Source organism: Condylostylus longicornis, unplaced genomic scaffold (assembly GCF_029603195.1).
Source record: "Condylostylus longicornis isolate FDR11 unplaced genomic scaffold, ASM2960319v2 ptg000006l, whole genome shotgun sequence".
Classification (NCBI taxonomy): Eukaryota; Metazoa; Arthropoda; class Insecta; order Diptera; family Dolichopodidae; genus Condylostylus; species Condylostylus longicornis.
Window position 1 is genome coordinate 6,072,105 of NW_026577975.1, and position 25,514 is coordinate 6,097,618.

General features: G+C 23.4%; 1 protein-coding gene across 1 annotated transcript in view; it reads right to left on the reverse strand.

Annotated features, from left to right (window-relative positions):
- Positions 1–1,021: 1,021 nt before the first annotated feature.
- LOC129616940 (glucose dehydrogenase [FAD, quinone]) overlaps positions 1,022–25,514 on the reverse strand; it is a 30,675-nt gene continuing 6,182 nt past the window's right edge. The window contains exon 2 of the mRNA XM_055532416.1: positions 1,022–4,271. Within this exon, the coding sequence (XP_055388391.1) occupies positions 1,810–3,726 (1,917 nt within the window). The 5' untranslated portion in view covers positions 3,727–4,271 and the 3' untranslated portion in view covers positions 1,022–1,809. The remainder of the gene's footprint in view (positions 4,272–25,514) is intronic.

The window sequence follows — 25,514 nt, forward strand, 5'->3', positions numbered from 1 at the left end:
AATAATAAATAAATAATTAAAAATTTGTATATTATTTACGATATTCTTATTAATTGAAAGGAATTTTTTCGTGTATAGAAATTATTAAACTTTGTAAGAAATAAATATTTCCTGTTATTAAAAATACCAGTTTCTATATATACAAAAGCTTATTATAAATAATAACTTGTTTTAATAGCAATGAAGTGTAACCAATATGTTACAAACAAATTTTAAGGTAAATTAGAACACGGTGTAATTTCACATATTTGATATTTCGTTTATACTTTCAAAGCTAAAAGCGTAATTTGAATAAATTCAAGCAAAGATGAACTTCAAATTTTGACAGCTGAAAACATAAAAATTGTGCTTGAATTTCACGACTGCTGTGATAATTTATAACTTGAACTCGGCGTAATTAGCCGTCTAATTCTAAAGCACATTTTTAAATTTCAATGTTGTTTATAGCTTATAAATTGAGTTGTTGAAATGAAGTTTAACTATTAAAAGCAACTGGTGGCGAATAGAGGTAATAAATTGAAGATTGACAACGATATTTGACAAATAATGTTAAGAGTTAAAGTTGTTGGAGCATTTTGCAAAATTTTTATTCTTTACATTATTTTGTTAATTTTATTACACATTTTTGTTGAATTCATTACTGATTTACTAAATAGTGAATGTCATTATTACTGCCAAAATAATAAAACAAAAAACCTATAGAAATTACGTAGCATTGATTTGACAGAATACATATTTAAATTATACAAGAAAATTATACAAGTTTTCCTTAAAACCCACTATTTGACTTGAAAATTCTCTCAAATACTTGTATTAAATTCAATTTCCTGATTTTTGCTCTTGCTCATTTATTTTTATAACATGGTTGCTATAAAGTATTACCAGTATTTCATATAAGCACCATATGTAAGAAGGCTAAGTTAATTTTGCTATTTCCCACTCGAGTTCCTGAAAAATTTAAAAAGTAATTTTTTTTTTAATTTTTTTTTATTACAAATTGCTTTATTTACAATGTTCTGTACACACGTTCATATGCTTGTGTTTTTTTGGTAATTTTCCAAAATAAATTTGCAATATTTTACCTAAATATTTTACAATTTGGAACAAATTTAATACATACTTATTTATACATACATGGTTTTCATAAAAAATATTTACCTAGTATTAGAAAATTTCGCGACTTAAAACTATTCTTTATTTAAATTTTAGCTTTCTTTAAAAAAATAATAAGGATGAACTAATTTAAATAAAAATAAATTTTCTTTTCTCTATCTCTCTTTCTCTTTCTATTATAAATAAATATAAAAATTAATGACTCGCTTTTCATTGTTTAATTAATACTAATCAAAAATTATAATTAGAACAAAAAACATGAAAAATTTTAAATAAAAATAAAAGAATTAATGAGAATTTGTCAAATGTAAATGTCAAAGGTGCTCATTATTGACAACGTCAACATTGTTGTCAATTATTGCTAATTATCTGTTTACTTTCAATGCAATTGCTTTGACGTTTGTTGTTAATGCGTATACGTTTACGATTTCAATAAAATAATAAGCACCACAGAGTTGTTCAAATTATGTAAAAGTAACTGCAAAGTATAGAAATTTCTAATTCTGATCTTATTTTTCACTTAATTTGAATAAATAAAGCTTAAGTTTTGTTGTTTGTGATGAATGTTTGAAGGAATGAAATTTGTATATAATTTAAGAAATTGGTTCATGTATTAAAGAAATTTTAAAATATAAAATGGCACATTATAGGTAGCACTTCCAACTTTCAATTAAATACAAAAAAAAAAAAAATTAATTAATGGGATTCAATAATATTTGTACGTTCACTGATATCTGCAAATTTATAAGCTGGATTTGACATCCAATCTTCTTTAATCATATCAGCTCCCTTTTCACCAATCATAATAACTGGTGCATTTGTATTACCACTTGTTATTGTTGGCATAATACTAGCATCAATAACTCTTAAACCTCGAACACCATAAACACGTAAACGTGAATCAACAACAGCTTCATTATCCCATGGTGGACCCATTTTAGCTGTACCACATGGATGATATATTGTCATTGATATTGTACGTGCATGACATTCTAAATATTCATCACTTAAAAATTGATAATTTTTACAATTTGTTAATGGTTTTTGATATAATCTTGAACCAAATTGTTGAAAAACTTTTGCTTTTGCAACACGTAATGCAATTTTAGTACCTTCAACAATTGTTTTAATATCAAAAGGATCAGTAAAATAATTTGGATTCATTATTGGTATTTGAAATGGATTTTTTGATTTTAAACGTACCCAACCTCTTGAACGTGGTCTCAATAATAATGGCATTATTGTCCAACTATCTTTATTAGCAATTGGTTTATAAACATCACGATATAATGTTTCTTTTAAACCTAAAACATGTTTAACTCTAGCACCATTATCTGAATTAATTGATGCTGGTGCCATATGAAATTGTATATCTGGCCAATCTAAACTATCATTTGAATAAATTGTATGTACAAATGCTAAACCTTCAACACCGCCTAATGTTGTCATTGGACCACGATTTCTTAATACATATTGAAATGTTAATGCTGGTGCATTAAAACGTTCTTGTACAATAGCAACTGGTTTATCAACAAGAAATGTTAGACCACCAACACCAACATGATCTTGTAAATTTTCACCGACCGGTAAATCTTTTAATACTTTAATACCTAATTCTTCTAAATGTTGACGTGGTCCAATACCAGATAACATCATTATTTGTGGAGTATTTATAGCACCAGCTGATAATATAATTTCTTTTTTAACTTTTATTCTATATGTTTTACCATTTTTAACAAATTTCACTGATTTTGCTCTCATATTATTTAAATCAAAATAGATTTTAGTAACATGTGAATTCATTGAAACATGTAAATTTCGACGTAAACGTATTGGACGTAAAAATGCTTTTGCTGTACTACATCTGCTACCACGTCTAATTGTACCTTGTGCAATCATAAAACCAGTTTGTTTTTGACCATTAATATCACGATTTTCATAACCGATTTCACGACCAGCTTCAACAAATGCTGCTACTAATGGTGTATGCCATGGTGATTCTTGTACAGTTAAATACCCACCACGTCCATGATATGGATTTTTTTCTAAATATGGATTACGATTATCTTCAGATTTTTTAAAATATTTTAATACTTCATTATAACCCCAACCATCGTTACCAAGTGATTCCCAATGTTCATAATCTAAACGATTACCGCGTACATAAAGCATATAATTTAATACGCTAGAACCACCTAATACTTTACCGCGTGGCCAATTACAACGATTATTTTTCATACCAAGGCATGCTTTATTTGTTGGTTCAGTCTTATATTGCCAATCTAATTTACTTAATTGTAAATATGCTGCTAATGATGGTACATCAGAAATTTCATTTTCATCTGGTCCAGCCTCTAAAAGTAAAACATTCCATTTTGGTACTTCAGTTAAACGATTTGCAACAACAGCACCAGCTGAACCACCACCAATTACAATAAAATCATATTCAGCATGAAAAATATTTTGATCGACAACACGTGATTCTGGATCAAAACGATCATAATGATAAAATGATATTGCAGCTAATATTAACGGTATTAACCATAGACCAGTTGTAACAACTCCAAAAGTTGATTTTATCACAGTTGATATTAATAAAAAATTTAAGACCATAATTTTGTGCTTTCGTCTCCCAAATCGATTTTTTTGTTTTCCGTTTTGTATAAAGTTTGTTTTTATAATTTAAAATAATTTAGTTTTTGTACTTTTGTAAAGCATGAAAATTTTTCCAAAATAAATTTCCAAAAATTTATGAATAATAAACAAAAATGAGGAATGGTGAATAATTTGTTGGTGAAATTTTTTCGACAAGTAGAATTTTACTTATCCGAAATAATAAAAGATTAAATAAAAATGGATTACAAATTTTGCAGGGCGGGGGGGCTTCCAATATTTGCTTTCCTTTTAAAAGAGTAATTTGTTTTTTTTTTAGTATCGAGTTTGTATTTTTTTTTCCTTAGTTTTTCCTTTCTTTGTCCTTACTTTCTGTCTACGATTTATTCTCGGCCGTTTCATCGTTTTTTGACATACGGTCATCGTATACTCGGTATTGATTAGTAATTTTGTTTTTGTTCAATAACGGTTAATGCGAAATGTTGAATTTTGTTGGATAGTTGTTTTACTTTTAATTAATTTAAAAGTGAAATTTCCTTTGAAATCTGAAAAGAAATAATAAATAAGAGAAAATTATTATTAATAGTGAAAAGTAAATTGAAAAGTTTCTAACTTAAGTCTTTTGTTAATTTTTTAATTTAATCCTTATGTTGCAGACTTTTTTATATAAATTGCTGGAGTAAAATTTTTCGGCCAGAAACGGTATTATAAGGGATATTCTATGGATAACCACCTGCCATTTAATATAATGGTTATTATTAATTGAAAAGAATTAGAGAAACATATATCATACAGAAATGTTCTTAAACAGGCTTAGTAGTAAAAGGTACAATTTTAAGAAAATACTGGAAATGAAAGTATTATTTTGAGAGGTTAGTAATACAAATAATCTCTGTGATGACTTAATATTTAATGTCGGAAATTTTAAAGCTATTTTGAAAAATAAGGCTCTTTGTCATTATAAAATTACAAATTTTTCTTTAGAAATTCAAAGTCAAATAAAGTAATTTAAAACAAAAATTTCCTAACATTACATGATTTTTTCCCATTTTCCCTCATTTCTATTCCAATATTATGTAATAGGAAAATCGTAATAAATTTCCTCATCGGCATTTTCTTTTTCAATTAAAAATTTTGTTTTATATTTCATTTATAAATTCACGTGCATTCAATTATAAATACACGTGTAAATTTTCTTTCAATTTTAATTTTTAAAATCCAAGAAAAAACAAAAACCTTAAAACAATTGAAGAAAAAAATCAATTTTATTCAAAAACTTGAATATAATTTTGGAAAAAGTGCGTTACTAATTACAAAACATGTTCAAATTTTATTTTATTTTACCTTTTACATCTTGTATTCTAATTTAAATCAATTCTAAATGATTGATTGTTTCATAATAAAATTGAATTGAATTGAATTCGGGTCAATATACTAAATTAACCTAGTTTTTTTTTCAATTTACTCTCTATGTATACGTAGACTAACATACACATATTACCTAATAATCTATTAAATGTGTAATATTAAATTCAAAAATTTCGGAAACACTTAAAAAAATTTTTTCTAAAAATATTCTACCTTGTAAAATATTTACAGCAAACTATATAAAATATACAGTAATAAAAGTGTAATTAAGTATCATTATAGCAGAGAGTGTGTAAATGAGTGTTATATATACCCATGCCAATGCAAGTACAATGACAATCTCTCCGTTTGTAATAGTATAGCTTGAATTCTGCCACTCTTAATAAATATTTTTTCTCAACAAATAATATCAATTCTCAATACAATAAAATTGTGTCTTAAAAATCACTGTCATTTGCCTTCTTCTCTCTCTCTCTGTTTACTATTATCAAATACTTATAATATTAAACTCATTATTATAATTGTTTTCAACAAAATCAAAAAAAAAAAAGAGCGTAACATTATTATAATTGTATTTTGTATTGTGAACAAATACACAAAGAGTTCAAGAACATTTGCTTGCATGCCGCAAAATAAACAATAATATATTATGTGCGTTTAGACCGCATACTTACATTTATAATATTCGCATAAAAATAGCAAACTCTTTTTTTTTTAATTTTGTATTTTTTTTTTATCGCCTTGGCCCACTATCAATTTAATCGGTTTAACTACTGCTACTACCATTTTGTTTTTTGTTATAAGCTCATATGGTTTGCGGAAAAATAAATAATTTTCTATTTATCATGCAATTTATTCTTTTAATATGCTCAAAAATTAAATTCTATTTGCAAAATTCTCCCATTATTCCGTTATAAAAATTACAAGCACTATCTAAAATTTTTTATAAATTTTTTATTTATTATATCTGAAATTTTGTTTTATTTTTGTATTATTTTTAATTGATCTTGATTCTATTTCTAGTTCAGTATGTGAAGTTCATTAGCGTTTTCTTTAAATAGCAGGTTTTAAGAGTATATGCCCTTCTATCTACTAATCGTTTACCTATATTTTTTGTTTTTGATTTTCTTTGAAATGAAAATAAATTTTTTAACACACCTATCTTTTTATTATTTTTTATTATTATAACTATTAAATAGTCGTAATTAACAAAAATTCATCAAGTACCTCTTTAAATGGTTGAAAAACAAGAAAAGAGCAAAAAATAATCATAATCATTCAAAATAGTTTAAAATGTATTTCCAATCTATTATTTTTGGGGGTATGTGCATGTGTTTGCATGTGTGCATGTTAGTCTATATAATTTACTATTTTAGTAAATTTGATTTTCTGCAAAAATTTCCGAAAAAGTAAAAAAAAAATTTATTACTTGGAATAACCAAATTGTTACCAATATTGTGAATGATTGTATCTTATATAATAATCGATATACATATTGTATATTAGTGTATATAAAATATGTATCACACCATTTTTTAAAAATTTAACAACTCAAATAATATCATTTTGTAGTTCAACATAAAAAAACTTTGAAAAATTATGATAAGAACGACACCTAAAATTGTTCATGCAATTTGTTTGATTAGATCAACATTTAATACAAGTTTGATATATATATCATATTTCCGACATCAAACATTTTTCATGATTCATACATTTGGCATGATGAAAATTTGATATTTCGCTTGAATATCGAACATTTTTTATAAATTCTCTTTTGATTTAAGAAAAATTTTTATGAAAGTTTTATTTAAACATTTCGTTGAATCAAACATTTGTTGATTTTGTTTGATTGAAAAAATAGAATGCCATCCAACAAAAAATCAATATGTTATGTATCAAACAAAAAATGTTTGATGACAAAATCTTGCCTCAAACAATAATCATATTTTTTATTTTAAGCATTGGCCGTGAGGGATTAGAAAATATAGTTACTATAAGATTAGTGTGTGGCATGATTTAAAGTAACACAGGCTCCTTTATGTTATTGACCATTCTGGGTTGATATTTATATAAGAGGCATATTTTATTTTATTTCTAAACGATAAATAAAAGTTTTTATCCTGAAAATTTGTATATTGCGAGATGTTGAATTTTTGAAGTAGTTGAGCAACAATAAAGTCTTAGTCTTAAAATAATTTCGAAAAGTATTTTGTGAACGAAAATTTTTGAAGATACCAATCATTCATAATAAATTAGGCATAAATACTAATACTAATATGCTTTCCGTATAGCAATGACCCAAAAACCCACGTGATACATCTAATATTTTTGACTTTTTTCTTTTTTCTATAATAATCTACATGAGTGTTTATAAAATGCTGTTTTTTTTTGGTATTTATTTTTTATTTTGATTTTCAATTTTTCCTCTAACAAAATAATAAAAAATTAAAGGCAATTTAATACATCAATTATGCACACCGAGTGTATTCACAGCACTTCTTCTTTTACAAACAAAAAAAAAAATAACAAAATATTTAAAATTTGACCGTGTGTGGTGATGTTCGTATTTTTTAATTGATTTGAATTGAGTTTGAATTAAATTGAAAGTTCAAAGAAGAAAGAATAATTAAAGAGTGTTTTAATATTATAAAATTGATTCTGTTAATTTTGAGATTCTCTCTTATTTAGAGAATTTTGAATTGTTACAAAATGTTTGAGGAGAGGTGTATGGTAAATGTCATAATTGTGACAGAGAAAATATATTACAGATTAATTTCCATTATTATTTTAAGAGAGTATTTTAAGTAATAAGCTTTTTAAGAGAGTATTTTAAGTAATAAGCTTTTAAATCTCTAATCTCCTTATAATTTTAAAGAATAGTCTTTAATTAAAAATAGAATTTATTACTTATATATATCAACATTTCAAATGGAATAACAAATTAATTATACTTATCAAATGTATACTATTATTTTTACTATTATTTTATATGCAATAAATGTAAAAGAAGAGATGTAAAAGAAGAGATTGAAAATTCAAAATCTATATTGTGAATTTTATACATTTTATAATTCATTTTTAATTATAATTTAAAGGTAATCAAAAATTAGCTAACATAAATAAATACAACAGCTTAATTATAAGTTTTACACAAAACAAAAATGGCTACTTTTACATTATGTTTTTTAAACTAATTGTTGTTAAAAACATGCATCATATAACGTGTAGTTATTATTCAGGTGCATTCCACCTTGACTTGCTATTACCATGTAATCATTAATAGTTGCAATCACTATGTTTTCTCTGCTAATTTGATTTTTAATAATAATGTATAATGTGCGTAATTACAAAATAAACTTTATGTTATTAATAAAAATTTTGGTATAATTAATTAATTTTTTAATAATTTTTAACGCAAATAATGTTAATAAGCATGTTTTTTAAAATAATTGAAAATATTCAATTAAATTTATTTAATAAGTACATGATTTTATTTATTTTTTGTTATTTAATATAATAATTAAATATATGTGTCTTTTTCTTCGTCTGCTTATCCACTATTGTGGATGTGTACTGGTTACCCGATTGTTTGTAGGACAGTCCATTGACTGATGTTTCCCAGCAACGACATTTGTTTTCCTCCAACACGCCTTTTGCCTTCTATTTTACCTTGCAGGATTGATTGCAGAATATGATGTAATATGTGTGAACTTAGTTTTAATATGATATGCAAAAAAAAATCTGCATTTAAGACTGAATTATTAGATCTACTTATTCAAGAGTAATTGACCGAAATGAAACAGAATGAGATGTGTAAAAATTTGTCAATGCAATAACTTTTTATGTATTCCTAATTTCTGAATATTTATTAAGAGCTGCACTATTTAAAAAAATATTGAATTTTTTTTTTCAAATTTTTAATTTTTTAAAAAAATTTTACTATTAATTTTCTATTGAAATTTTTTTCAAAAAATTTTTCATTAACATTTCAATTAAATTTCAAATATACTTCAATTCAAATATCATTAAGTTTTAGGTCACCTTCATCACATCAAATTACACTACAAAATATAGAATGAATGCAAGTAATTTTTTCTTTAAATTTACAAAATTAATTTCAAGGAATTTAAAATTAAAATATAATTATTATAATATTTTGGTTTAAACATTTTTATTAATTAAATTAATTCAAAATCTAAACATTTTACAAAATTAAATTAGTTTGTTCACATATTGTGTAAGTTTGTGTTAGATTTAATTTAATTTCTTGTATTCAATTTATCAAAAACAAAACAACATCAAAATCAAGAAAATATTTTTTTTTTGTTTTCTAGTTGCAATTTTTATGAAAATCATGAATCAAAATAAAAAAAATTTTAAAAGAAAATGCAAGACAACAAACCAGAAAAAAAATGTTATTGAAATTTTGGTTTTTTTTACTTCTACTTCCTAATCTTATATTATACTAGTTCACAAACTTTTAGCTACCAGATTAGCTAGCGGGTTATTAAAATAATCTACAAGTAAAATTTTTCTTAAAAGAAAAAAAGACAAAAAAAAAAATTTCAAAATTTCAAAGGTAAAGGTAAACATGAAGAAGAAGTTGTATTACAAAAATTGTTATAAATAAATTATGAAAACAAAAAAGACGAAAAAAAAATAACATGTGTTTGTAAATTTTATAACATTATGTTTGATTTGCGAATGATATGTAAGCACATATGACTATTTTCAAACATATAGCGTCTGTGGTCTTAAAGCAAATCTTCGTATTTCAGCTTAAACCGTTTTCGCTTCTGACGCTCAATATTTTAATAGCAATATTTGTTCATTCGCTCTCAGTTCTGTTTTTAATTTCTCTTTCATATTAAAAATAAGAGAGAGAGAAAGAAAACTCTTAATAAAAAAGTGAGAATCATGACGTTTTGAATTTCTTGAATTCGGAATTTGAATTCACCATAAATGTTTTGATATTTTTATTTCAGTGTAGATGTTACTGAATTTCAGTGGCTGAAAGCATTAAAATTTTGGACGTTATATTATTTATTTGCTTATCAATAATTTTCATATTTATTAGCTGTTTACTAAAGAATTAAACAAGGAAAATTGAAATGAGGTGGCAAGTTGTACATTGCTTCCTTTAAAAGGTATAACAAAGACAAAATACATCCGTTCTGCCCCAAAAATTTTTACCTTCCCAATTTAAGACATTTTGCCTTGTGACCACAGATATATATATTATGTTCAAACAAATTTTTTTTCTTACAAATGATCACCTCTACTGCTGGGTGTCAATAAAAATTATTTTAATGATTATAAAAGTTTATAAGTAGTTTGATATTTTGGTATTATTTTTGGTTCTTTTTTTTATTTTTGCGCTTACTTTTCAATTCCGTTTCAATATATTATTTTTTTTTTTGCTCTTACTCCATTTCAAGATTCAATTAAGTATAAAGTATTTGATGACCATGGTCAATGTTAAATTTTTACATGAAAAATGTTAACATTTTTATAGCGTTAAATTTTAATTATGCGCACCTATACATGCAAAAAATTAAAAAAATTATTATAGATAAGAGTGTTTTTGTTTTTTAAATTTTTATTATTTTTATTATTATAGTTTGAAGGTTTTAGGGAAACGGAAGTGTATGTATTAACAAAATATATGTGGATATCAAAAATTCAAAGTTCAAATAATTTGTTTTTTTTTTTGGATCTTCTTTTTGCTTTAAAATTTGGCGGTATTTTATTTTTTTTTGTTTTAGCAAAAAATAGAATATTTTATTATTCAAAATTTTTTAATAAAATTTTTTAATTTCCAAATTTTGTATAGAAATGCAAATTATATAAATTTAGATTTAAGAGGGATTAAGTTTATGCTAGAAACCGAAATATACAAAATTCAATTAATTATTTTTTTTTTTGTTTTTACTTAAATCAAGAATCGTTTTAATTTTCTTATGTTGTTATTTTTTCTAATTCACTTAAAATTGTGAGTTTTATAAAAAAATAATGAATAGCTTTTATATAAATTTTTTTTTTCTTATATAAAAAAATAAAGATTCAATAAAAAAGCAGATTTTTTAAAATTAAAATGTCTTTGTTACTCGGTTATGTAGCGGGGTATTCGACCTTTATGAGGTATAAAAGAGAGGGCATATAAAATCATTTGAATAATAATATGATGAATTATATTTTATAAGGAGAGGCAATCAATGATGAGTTTTATTTAAATTTAACAAAGTCATTAAACTATTGATTAAAATTTTTAATGATATTTAGGTGTTGGTCATAAAATATTCGGACAATTGGAAGGATATTTCGGACAATTTCGGACATAAAATTTGAGACAATTGGAGGGAATTAAATAATATTATTCAATAAATTGCAAATCAATATTAGAATTGCCACTATCACTACATAATTGCCACTATATAAATTGATATTGAATTATAAATTTCTGGAATTCCCTAGATTAAAAATTTCATATCAAATTATTCTGGTTTCGTAGAACAACCATTTTAGATCCCTAGAAAATTTTAAAATTTTTTATTATTTAATTAAATTTTCATTTCATTTAAGAAAATCCGAATAAAATATTGAAAATTCGATTGTATTTAATCTTTGATATTAGTTTTTATTTAATAGAATATTTATAATGTAACTATAATTAAAAATTTTTACACAAATTTGTATTAAAAGTTGTTAATAAATTTATTTTAAAGATTTTAATCAACAATTTTATAACAATGCTAATTCTGATTGCGAATTTAAATACTTTCTTCTTTATAATAATTTAACAATTCTTTTAAATAAAATTCAATTAAAAAATTTGTAATAAATTTAAAATTTAAATTTTCATAAATTTTTTTGGAAAATCATTTACTTTCCGTATATTTACATATTTATAGGAGAAAACATAATTTCATAAATGAATTTTCAAAATAAATAATATTAATGTCGTTTCATCCAAAACATATGCAATTTTTTAAATAGAAAAGCTACTTAAAATGATCGAGATTGTGTATTAAAAATATTGCATATATTTAGGGGAACAAAAAAAAATTTTTTTTGTACTAAAATATTTTTTAAAGTTTATTAAAATTTTAGTGAAGTATTTAGAGGAAATCACATAAATAAATATTACACCTTGTCTTATGAGTATGAAAATTTTAGAAAAATATTTTATTTGAAATATAGTTAAATAAATAAATTTTGGACTACAAATAATTAAATATAATTGATATAATAATATCGAAGAATGTCTGATGTCAGATATTTCAAAACTGTTCAGAATGATGTCTGATATCAGAAATTTCTAATGCACTCAATAATGTACTCTAATTGCTCTTCATAACATAATATGTATGGAAGAACTGCACTATACGAGTATATAGCGAATTTTTTTAATTTTTCTCTTTATTCAATTACAAATTGCAATTATCTCAATTGAATTTAATTGACAATCCATAAAATGTAATTTTCTTGAGTTTTTATAATTATCTTAATTAATTACGATTTTCATTTGTATTATCAATTTTTCATTTTATTTATTTTACAATTTAAGTTTGAAACTCTTAATTAATAAGATCAATAACATTTTTCATTTATAAAATTAAATTGATAAATTATTTCTATCTAAATAATTGTGTATTGTTTACTCAATATATTGCTGTTGGTATGTTGACATTATTGTATTTTTATTTTGTACTCAATTCGTTGGTACATTTACTTTATCCTATTAACCCTTTCAGTGCATTATTCCTATAATTCACTTTAAATTTGACTTTCTTGGGAGGTCAACGAAAAAAGCATTCTTGGGAGAAAATAATGCATTTGATATATTTTTTTTTTTAGCAAATTCACCGAATTTTATTTCAACAACATAATTTTTTAAAAAAAGTATTCCAATTTATTTTCGGTCAAAAATTTGGTTTCAACTGTCACATCTCAAATATTTGACCCTTCGAATGGAAAAGAGCCATTCAAGAATGATAGTTGTAATCTTAATTTTTTCAACAAAATCTTATGTAAAAAAGAAAAAGAAAATAATAATGTGAATCCCATAATAGAACGAACCCCTGTATTGAAAGGGTTAATTAGTCAGTTAAATTTTGACAAATGCTAGAAAATATTAATCACTTTCTGCGCTGTTTTCTTCCAGTATTACCTTTATTATTTCGATTCTTTATCGAATATATTGAAAATAAAGATTGCCGAAATGACAACACAAATTTTTAGTGATTTATGTTTTGTTCTTTTGCACAATTAACCCTCAGATTTCCACGTTTTTCTGAAAAATATTATAAAAAATTAGAAAAGCTACTCTTCATGCCTTATATATGACATAGACTTTTGATTAAATACTTTAATTATATTAAAATAAATGAATGAACTTCAAAAATATGCAATTAATTGAATTTGTACACTTTCTTGAAATCATTTGAACTGAATCTACTGATACAAAAAAAAATATAATAATGAACAAGAAAACAAGTAGAAATGCAAAAAAAAAAAAATCAAATTCAATTAAATTTTAATCTGGGTGGATTAAAATGGTGAAAAATATTTCATAGAGTCATGAGATATAAAAGTTAACATTCACTCTCAATGCTCCAAATAGCATGAAAGAAGAGTTTTGTTTTTTCTTTTGTGTTTTTAAACTGCAATGATATTAATTTTTATTTTTTTTTTTTTTGTTTTAATAATTGCATAGGAAACTTAAGATTTTCAACGCTATGTAATTTTTTTTTTGTTTCATTTTTTTTTAGCTTATGCTTAAGATCAAGTTCGTATAATTAGTTTTTGGAGGCAAAATGAAATGGAAAAAAAATATTAAATGAAATTATAGAGGAAAATCATTTGTTTTTTTGTGATTTTTTCTTTTGAATTTATGATTTTAAGGTAAACGGTGATTAAGACTTTCATTATTAGAGGTTCAACTCTTATCTTTTTCATTTTTATTTGTTTAAAAATTGTTATACATATATAGGGTAAAGGTAAAATACCTAATAAAATTTTAATTTATTATTATTTATATTTAACAGGTGGTTAAATGTATTTGAAGTCATGTAGAGAAATATACGTACAAATGTATGTATATACATATATGTACTTATATTAGGGTTTGTTAATGTGTAGGAAGTTTTGTTAAATAGATTTAGAAATTTCACTTTCATGTTTTAATGATTTCTCAATATTTTTTGAATTTTAGAAATTAAAAAGAAAATTTTATTATTAATGAGCCTTTAAGTATGCAATTATAATGTTATTCATATATTTTACGGATACATTTCCCGGTTCTATTTAGGAAATTTTAATTTTTGCAGAAATAATGGGTTTCTAAAGAAAAGTATAAAAAAATTAAAACTATTCAGTTGCAATCTCTTGAGTGAGTCAGAAAGAATCTCAGAATAAATGAAAATGTGAAGCATTCTCTGAAGGTGGAAGCTAAGCTCTGGTGTATTTAAATTATGCTCTGTTTTGACTTGTTAAGGACTAAAAACTGATGATGTGACATCTCGAACTTTTAACACAAGAAAATTATAAGTTATAAGACAACAAGTTTTTAATTTGTCCGAAATGGAGAAGTGAGAATTATCCGAATTGAATTGTCAAAAGTTATTGTCATTGATTGGTATGCCCATTGTATATTTTCGCCTAATAATACATTTGGAAAATGAAAAGGACGGAAGTTCTACTCACTCTATCTAGAAGACAATAAAATGATGAAACGCTTACTATGCGAATGCCAAGTGATTGTTAGCTTGTGAGTACGTTGATTTGACGTGATTGTAATAATTCTCTAGATGCCAAGTAATGTTCTCATATGCATACATTTGGATGAATATCACAAAAGATGCTAACGGTCGAAGATGTAAGATCTGTAAATTTGCCAATCTGGGTGCAAAACAGAAAAATAATATCCAAAAAATTTTTTAAACAAATTCTTGTAATTTCAGGATAAAATTCTCTCAAAAAGTTAATAATATTATTAAATAAGTTGAACTTGTTCTACGTGCAAATATTTTTTATCTATATATTCTTTAATACATGTCAGTGTTGTCACCCACTTTTCACAAGACAAGTCAATTAAAATTACATAAGTACTTCAAAGCGACATTTTATTTCTTTATATAATGAAAAAAAAACTGTCATCTAGTTTTAATTTAAGAAAAAAAATAAATTACATCATCATCTCCTACAATTTTATATAGTGATAACATATGCGGTAATATTTTAATAAAAAAATAATAATAATTGTTTTGTTTTAAAAACTCATTGGTGTTTTTATGCTCCTTGTTGTTATTATTATTAAATTTTCTATACGCAGTTAAATAAAGATTTAATTGATTTTATTTTCTTTTGTAAAAATATAATTTCCGGCTGTCAAATTGACAATTGTTATAATTGTCATCGTACATACTATATGTATACATGTTTACATGTAACAAGTAGAGCAATGCATTAAAAGAGAAGTTGTAATAAGAAATATTTAGAAAAAAAAAAATGGCGCTGTAATTGTGCACCCCTACAGTAATTGTAAAAGTAAGTTTTTACTTTTTTTTTGTTTATTGCATGATTACTGTTATATTTGAGGTATAATAAATATGTTATTCCACTTTAAACGTTCCAATTATTAAAGAATACTAAAAAATAAATATTTCATTAACAATGGAATTATAAGCACATATACATACATTTCGAGTAACTTATTGTGAATAAGAGCGTAATATTGCAAATGAGAGTTAAATGTATGACTAATTTTTTTTTTCAAATATTTATGATATTATTTTAAATTATTATTAGTACATTTAAATATGCTACAGTGAGGGAGATAATTAAACCACATGTACTTTACTGGCGTATAGTGACTCCAATTTAAATTATCATTTAATTCCTCTTCAAGTTTTTCAGGTAAAAATAGCCCACAAAATCTCTAGTATAGTATTTCTAGTATAAATCTCTTGCATAAATAGGATTTTTATTTTATAAATTTTTATTCTTAAAACATTGCTGCCCAGCTGAGCTTGATATAGTACAGTAAAATGTTACGTTTGAAGTAGCTTTACAAAATAATAATTTAAGGCAATTAAAAACCTTAAAACAGTTTCAATCAACTTCATAACATTTCTTCTCACCACTTCTTTTCGTGTGATTGGTTGTTAAGAGATCTGTTTTGCAAGTACATATAAGTTATATATAATAATAGTTATATTATTATATATTATGTACTCGTATATACAATTAGTATATTAGAAAGAGGATATTTAATTTTATTTAATTTTTAAATTACAGTTATCTTGTATATAATTTATATTACATATTTAATTGTTTTTGTTTTGTTTAATTTAAATTACAAATTATTTTAAATGTTTTATATATATATAAAATTATTATTGAAATTATTTTAATTAAAAAGACGGAAATAATATTTATAACAGAGCTACCACTTGCTACTTATTGTATAGATATAAATTTAACAAGATAATTATAGGTATTGCCAATATTATTGCGTTTGCTTTGATTATGAGAAGCGCTGGAGTGGCCTGTTAAATTATTGATATACCTGTGTTTAATATAAATAATTAATATTATAATAATTAATTATTAAAATAAAATTTAAATGGTTTTTAATTATTTTTCTGTTTTTACTATACGTTTAATTTTTGATAATTAATTGTTGAATAAAATGTGAAATTGGATATTAATTGAAATAGTGTTCTACAATTTTAAATATAAAATGAAATCATCTTCTCAGCACTCTCATCTTATCAACACTATTGAATTAATTGAATTATTCTAAAATTTAAAGGTAGCTGAATCTAGCTTAAAACTTATCACAGAAAAAAATGAATTAGATTTTTCAACTAATCGTAATTAGCTGATCACAAATTAGGTGTTTTTTATAAACAATTAGAAGTATTGACAACTCCTTTAGTTGTTTTAAAATTCATTATTAGCTGGCTCAACTATTTAGAATTAGTTGAATGCAATATTAAAAAAAATAGGTGATATGTCTAATCCTTTAGGTGTATTATCTAAAATAAGTAGTTGAAAATATCCAACTAATTTTAATAGACATTTCACCTAAACATTTGGTTATTTTAGAAAAGAAAACAAAAAATAAATTTACAGTTTTTATATAAATTCCTAATCAATGACTACATTTTTAAATATTTTGACTACAACAGTAGTTGATTTAGCTATTTCATTTTATATCAAAAGATTGACTAAAACATTAGCTGAACTACCGAAAACATTAGTTGAGTTATGAAAAGATCAAAATGTTTTATTTAGAAAAAAAAAACCAAAGTACCGCTACTTTTCTTCTTCAATGACTACTTTTCTAGATATCTTAACTATAACTTTATGTGATTCAGCCACTTTATTTTGCTCCAAAAAAAAATTAACTAAAACATTAGTCGAAATATCGAAAACATTAGCTGAATTCACATAAAAACACTCGTTTTATCAAGAGAAAATTCAAAGTACCGCTAGTTTTTTTTATATTCTAATTTTTAAAGTATTTGAATAGAAGCTAGTACATGGTGAATATTGATATAGTTAAGAAGCATAGTTTTGTTTTTGTAAAGTAAATTTTTAGTGATTGAAATTAATTTTAAAAAATGTAAAAAATAAAACAAGGTTCTGATACATTATCTACATCTAATACAGTAGGAAATTGGCTTTCAAATACACAGAGTACGTCTACGTTGCAGCAAGGTAGTAGCATAAGCGAAACTTTCGATTTGGTTAGTAGTTGTTTTTTTATTGTTTATACGTTAATGTAATTACTTGGATTCTTGATATAGTTTTACTTTTAGTAAATTTACGTTGGAGCTAAAGGTCAACGAGGTAAATTACTAGAAAAATATTACAGTTTATCTAAAAAATACCAAAACGCAGGAGTGTTAAAAACTTTCAGAAAGTCAATCATTACATTTGGAGCCTGAAAAATTTGAAATTTGAAAAACTAAGTTGCACAAATAAATTATATGTCCACAATACTTTATACCAAATTAATGACGTAATTACTTTTAGTGATTTGAAAACCAATAAGTTTTTTTTTGATTACCTATATATGTTTTAAAAATAATACATTTTTCTTTTGTTGTGAATAAAATTAAATGAAACATAACTTAATTTTTAATTTATAACATCCTCTTATTTTCAGGATTAAGCCTAAATAAATTTAGAAGAGAGCCGAATTTATTTAGGTACTTTTTCTAATATAATAGGTAAAAACTCTATTTTACTTATCTAATTAAATAGTTATATTTTCGATTCTTATAACTAAATAATTAGGCATATTATCTATTGTAGGGAATATTTTTCAGCTACTTATTTAGGTGAAATTCCAATTTCTTTAATTGAATTCCAAAAAGATTTTAAAATAATTCAACTAAAAGATTAGGTGAACCAACTATTTGCTTAGTTGAAATCCAGACAAATGTTTAGGTGTTTTAGCTAGTATTGTAGATAAATTAGCTAATTTATTTGGTTAATTTTCCTAATTATTAAAAAGTAAATTCAGCTAATTTAAATTAGGCAATGTAGCTAAATAGTTTAGGAGGCTGAAAATCAAGCATTTCATTAGGTGATTTATACTATTGTTTTAGGTAAATTTTCTACTCTTTTTTTTCTGTGATGAGATTTTATCCGGTTATAATCAAATGAAGCTCATAATAAATTCAATATTGAAATTTATTTAAAATTTTCAGTTGCTCTTTTCCTTACGCTTGGTTTCATTATAAATTATTATACAATATAACAATTATTTCATAAATAAATTGTTTGGAATTGAAAACAAGTTTATTTGCTAGCACTTTTTGGTTAAAAGAAAATTTTTAGCAGGCTTTCATTTAAATTAAAAAATCATGAACATCTAACACATCTAAGCATATTCGTACCTATACAAAATGACTTGTCATTATTTTAACAAAATCAATTACTACTCGTTAAATATAAAATTTTAATATACTTGTCATTCATTTTCATCAATTTATGAAAAGCTTATGAACAATGCACCTACATATTTAAAATTTTGATAATGCAAAATATTATGCAATCGAACGGCAATATATACCTTAAACATGAATATCAACCTTAAATTTAAAAAATTAAAAAAGTATATACATATGTATTATTTAAATATGTCATAAAAATTGTTAAGTGACATTTTAACATACTAGCATACATAGATGTAACATATCGTTAAGAAGAATAATAAAAATTAAATTTGTATGTCGTAATTTTGTTGTTGAAAAGAAGTGAAAAGTTTTTTGTTTATACCACAATTGTCTTGCATTTTTCTTACGCATAATGCATTTATATATGTATGACTGCATATATTAAAAATGTCAAAATATATTATGACATAATACTTGCATTTATTATCTAACTGTGTATATACAGGTGTTATATAAGATATTACCTTTATGTAAGGAAAAATATCCCGGTCTAACTTAATATGATTTTGTTTAAAAATTAAATAAGTAATTATTTTGACAACAGTGTTGCCAACATTTAAATTGGTAATTGTCAATTCATAATACACATCACTTTCTTACTCCCAATAAATGCAGAATCAAATCAGTGCTATACGATAAATCTTGATTAATGAAAAGTTAAATTTTTTTCAAATATGATTTATAAGAAATTAAAATTTTAATTGTAGAAATTAGAAACACATTGATTTTTTTATGTTCCTATTGCATATCAAACATATAACAGTTGAAGAAAGCGACGCCAGGTAGTGTTACAATGTTTGTTAATTTTTAAACTTTCCGTTTAAAAGTGTAATAATTTCGAAACGTGTAATATTTTGAACGTACAGAATTTTTAGTTATAACAATGAAGATTTGTAGCTCACATTTATTCCAGTAGAGGACTAATTTCGAAATTAAGCAAATGTTTCAGTATTTGAATTTATACATATTGTCTTTTATTTACTTTAATATCACAGAATTTTAATAATAAGCCGAATTGGGCGGAAAGAGTAGTTTGAAAAATTTTCATATTATATTAAAATAATTTAAGTATAATCAACTTTACTAATAGCGTCATCTATTGCAAAAATTCAATATTACATTATTAAATAATTGAATAATTGAAATTCATTTTTAATTTAAAATGTTTAAATTTTTCATACATGATTACTGTATTTACTATATATAACTGTATTTATATAGGTTTGCCAATATTGTATACATACTATGTACTATGTATTAACTTTGACACACCTTGTACTCATGCCTATTAAACTCAATTAACATTTTATTCAATATAAAAATTTTAAAAATAAATATTATTATATTCTTAATAAATAAGAGAAATAAAAATATTACATAATAAATATTAAATATGATGAAAGTTTTATATTTATTTACAAAAAAAATTTTATTGATTTTTTAATCAGCTGATCAGTCTGCTATTGATCACATGAAATTTTTTTTTGACATACTTATTCATATTTAATATTTGTAGTATCCACATTCACTATTATTTATTGCTAGACGGTATTATGTAAGAAATAAGCGCAATTTATAACAAAATATTTGAGAATAAATATGTTATACAAATAAATTATAACAATAAAACTCAATTTAAAATTTACATAAATTAAGAACAAAAGTTTGAAACGTAATTTTTATCTCTCTGTCAAATTTAATGTGGCGGTGGTACAATAATGAAATATTTTAAAACTAATACCAAATTTATGGTTGAATAATTTTAACATATGATTGTATTTTATTAAAAAATTTAGTATTTTCCAAATTTCGTTCAACCAGATCAGAGTGGGTAACAATTGATCAAATAAACACCAAATGCCATTCCAACAAATGATTATTTAATATTGTTTATATTTGGTTGGTCAGTTACTCTCGGCATTCTTATTGTATTTATTTTGCTCTTTTTATTTTTATTTTTCTTCTTCAATCGCGTGTATCGCATACCACAACGCAACGTCACTTTTTACAATGGTTTAAAAGTCAATTTTATTTTGTTTTTTAAGGTGACAAATCAAGTTTTTGTTTTGCTTGTTGTTTTTTTTTTTGTGTTATATTTATTATTGTGTTTACCTATAATTGTCTCTTGTATTTTCCGCTTATCGATGATTGTTGATCGCATTTCATTGCATAAATTGTTGAAAAAGAAAAAAATTTTTTTTTTCCAATCAATAAATAAGTCAATAAATAAAAAATATGCCTTAATAATCGATTACATAATCGATTATTTAAATTCGTAAAAAGAGCAAAATAAATAAATCGATTGTTATTTTTAGTTATATATGAAGTTGAATTTATGTTGCTTTTCGTTGTTGAGCTTTGATGATTTTTATGGTAATAAGGTTTATTTGAATTGTAATTTTGGTTTTAGTAATTATTTCGTATTGATAGTAAAAGGGAAAGTTTTATATGTTGGAAAATTATAAAAAAGGAATTTTCAGAAGAAAAAAATTAAAAATAAAAATGGAAAATTTTATTTTTGAGATTAAAATTAAAAAAAAATTCGGAATGAATTTTTATTTTCATTTTTTTTTTGTAGCAATTTTACAAATGAGTGCGGCACAATATTAGATGATTAATGTCAAAGATTAATAATCGATAACAGACATCTGGTGTTAAAATTTGAATATATATTATTATAGTTAAATATTTTATAAATAAAGTGATGACAATGCTTGTGCATTTTTAATTTTTGAAAATTTTAAATATTTTATGAGTAAGCGATATTTGTTACATAATTCCGATAATATTTTGTGGTGACATATTGAAAAATTAAAAATGTTTTTTTTTTGAATTGCATATAATTTGCATAAATTCCTATATTAAAAAATTTTTTATTATTTACAATATGTAAATTATTTATTTTTGTTTTTGAATATGAAAATTAATTTGATCTAAAATTCACCTACGACATCTATTGATTGTTGTTATAAATCAACGTTATAGTGAATGTGTTGAGTCTTTTATAATTTCATGAATTTAGTAATTTTACGATTTTTAAAAAGAGTATGGAATGGTGATTGCGGTCTACCCAATCGAAAATATAAGAATAATTGTTATTGGTAGAACTAATATTTCCGTTTTTCAGCAAAATAATCTTATTGAAAATGGACAAATGTTATATCTATTTTCGAAAATTCATAAATATACTACACATTTTCGAAAATCGATAAAAACATTTATTATTTTCGAAATTTGTTGAAGATATTCTTCACATCGCAAAAGTCAGGAAATATACTTTCTATTTTAGAATATCGAAAATGATAGCTATACTCACATACAAAAACTCTTACCTGAAAATGGTTTAATATACTTTCATTCGAACATTTACAATTATCTTTTTATTTTCAAAAAACTGTTAATATAATTCGAAACTGTTAATATATTTTCGAAAATATGTTCATATACTCTCCGCTTTTAAACATTTATAAATTTGCTCTCTGTATAACTAAATACGAACAGTTTGGAAAATTGGCAAAACTGCTTGTACTCTAATTGTTAAAACTTTTGTTTGGATGCACCTATATATTATGCAATTTTTTCGAAAGTATTAACTTTTCAAACTTATTATTTTAAAGAAATTTAAAATAAATTTATTATAGAAATTTCAACTATTTTTGAATAATATCTTAACTTTAAGTTGTTATTATTGTTATGAAACTCAATCCATAATGAAATAATGATTATTTATTGACATAATAATTTAAAAGTAAATATTTTAGCTCTAATTTTATATGAATGTATGAATGAACTGCAATATATAAGTACTTATATGTAGATCAATGTGTAATTTTAAAACTCAAATACTTAGTTAGGGCATGATGTGTAAAATTGAACAATAGTTGGGTTTTGCATTTATAATTATTAAATGGAATAATTTTAATGTATAAACAATGCAATATTAAAGTTAAAATAATTTCATATTTGGTGTCATAAATTATTATGATTTCCATTTAGGTACATATATATACGTACATTATTATATTTAAATTATAAAAAGAAAAAATTATTGGTATCGCATTTCCCGTTTTTCTATTGTTTTTAAATTTTCCAATTTAACTGATAACAACAATTGAAGATGGTATACAAATTATTGCAAAATTTTTATTACTATATGCAATCAAATAACTATGGAACATAATACTATGCTTTATTTACATAATTATATACATATACGTATTAAAATACTTGTGAATATGGCTAGAAGGCATAAATATTATTATTAAAATTATCATAACAACCACTTACATGATCGCTTTATTAACATGTTTAAGTACGCGTTTATTGAAAATTGTTTTAACTATTTATTTTTGCAAAACATAAAAATTTGCTTGTTTTTGTTATACAAACGTATCATAAAAATTTGTAAAAGAGTATGTCTATTTGTTTCTATTATGTCTGTTCGTCAGTTTATAAACCTTCTTTACTGATTAATTTCATTTCTAATGTAGCCGCTCAATATTTGTGAGAATGCAAGTTTTGACTAGTTACCATGTTCAAAACAAAGGTAAGTTATCAATTCTGCAAAAGTAGAAAGATTAGGAGTTACTCTAAACCGATTTTCCGTGATTTTCGGAGCAAGTTTTGTATTGTTCGGTTATGTCTGAAATTTTAGCAGTTTATAAATATTGAGAAATATTTTATTTTACTGGAAAAAACTTTTTCTATATCTCTTTTTCCCTCCAGAGAAAAATTTTATTACTCCGAAAAATTTACAAAATATCCATTTTCGGTCGTCAATTTTTTCAACTCCATAAGCTCCACTTTCTATCCTAAAGTATTTTCTAAACATAACTAATTAGCAATACTATTTGAATAATATTAATTTTTTTTTTAAATTACTACTATCCTAACTAAAACTCCTAACTAGTCCGAATTTTTAACTAACTAGACCGTAAAATGCGGAAAATGTGCTATTTTATAGACCGTAGGTTTGATCGTTTAAATTTTTTTATTCAGATTTTTAGAACTGCAAGTAGTAAAATTTATTTACAACAGGTATGATTATGTATACTTATAATTATGTTTATATACGTGTATATTAACTACAGGTATTGTTAATATTTTTTTTTACGATCATTTCATAAAGAAAGTTTTATTGTTTCATATAAATTTACCGAATTTTATTCTTGCATATACAAAAGTATATAATAAAAATTGTAGTAAGTACAATAAAAAATATCGAAACCAAAAAAAAAAAAGAGGAAAAAATTATGGTTAAGAAATAAAAATTATAACAGCCAATATTTAAAAGAAAAATAAACATAATGTTAAAGTACGTGCTATAACAGCATTATGGTAAAATTAAAATAACCTTGATAACCGTTATAATATGCCGCCATGTAATAAAATATAAGAATATGTAGTTGTGTAATAAAGAAAATCCAGTTAACAAATGCAATTTATCATAATATTCATTGTTATATGGCACACACATACTTATTATTTATATTACCTGTTGTAATGTAAATTAACATACAAAACGGTATCTTAATCCATAAGATTGTCATTTGAATACTAAAATTGGAATTTAGTATTTTCAAGGTCTTTGAAAAGTGAAAATTTTTCTTCATTTTTATGTGTCGGTTACCCTTGTTACATGTACAAATATTAATTTAGTGTTTAGAAATGCATAAGTAATAAAAATATATATATATACTTATGTGCATGGAGGAATTTTATTAAAAAATTTGTTTTATAAGTAGTGTATTCCGCGTGGAATTTTTAATTATAGTTTAACCTAAAAACCTCTTAATAATTTTCAATAAAATTTAGGCTATAAACATTAAATTGGAATTAAATTGAGAATTGCCTTTTGAATTTTTTATAACCTCGGCCACAGTTTTCTGCATAATCTAATACTAGCATTGTTTCTTCTAATATTAATCTTCTTCTTCTAATATTCACAATTTCACCGGGCGGGTTAAGTTTAATCGAATCAAAAAATGAATAAAATTCGAAATTTTTAAATACGCTAGCAACAATCTTATATTATAATAAATATTTTATAATTTAAATTGTTCAAAATTTTAGAACAGAAAATAAATTTTATTAGAATAAATTAATATTTTATTGGTACAAAACTAAATTATAATACCAGTCCATAAATGATTTACAAAACAAAAATTAAAATCAATTTAAAAATAAATTATAAAATTTTATCCTTTTATATAATTATGTTTTTCTATTTGCATACATACAAACACATACCACAAAATTAATATGAGTATTTTATAATTGAGAAATTTTTTGATATATTGCAGTTTATTGAAACTCAAAGGACAATTCAAACAGATTTATTTTAATATGAACGTATGTGTGTATGCATGTGCCCATATAAAAATAGATTTTCAAAATCAATTTGCAATAATAATTAAATAAATTAATATTTATAGGACACAAAGT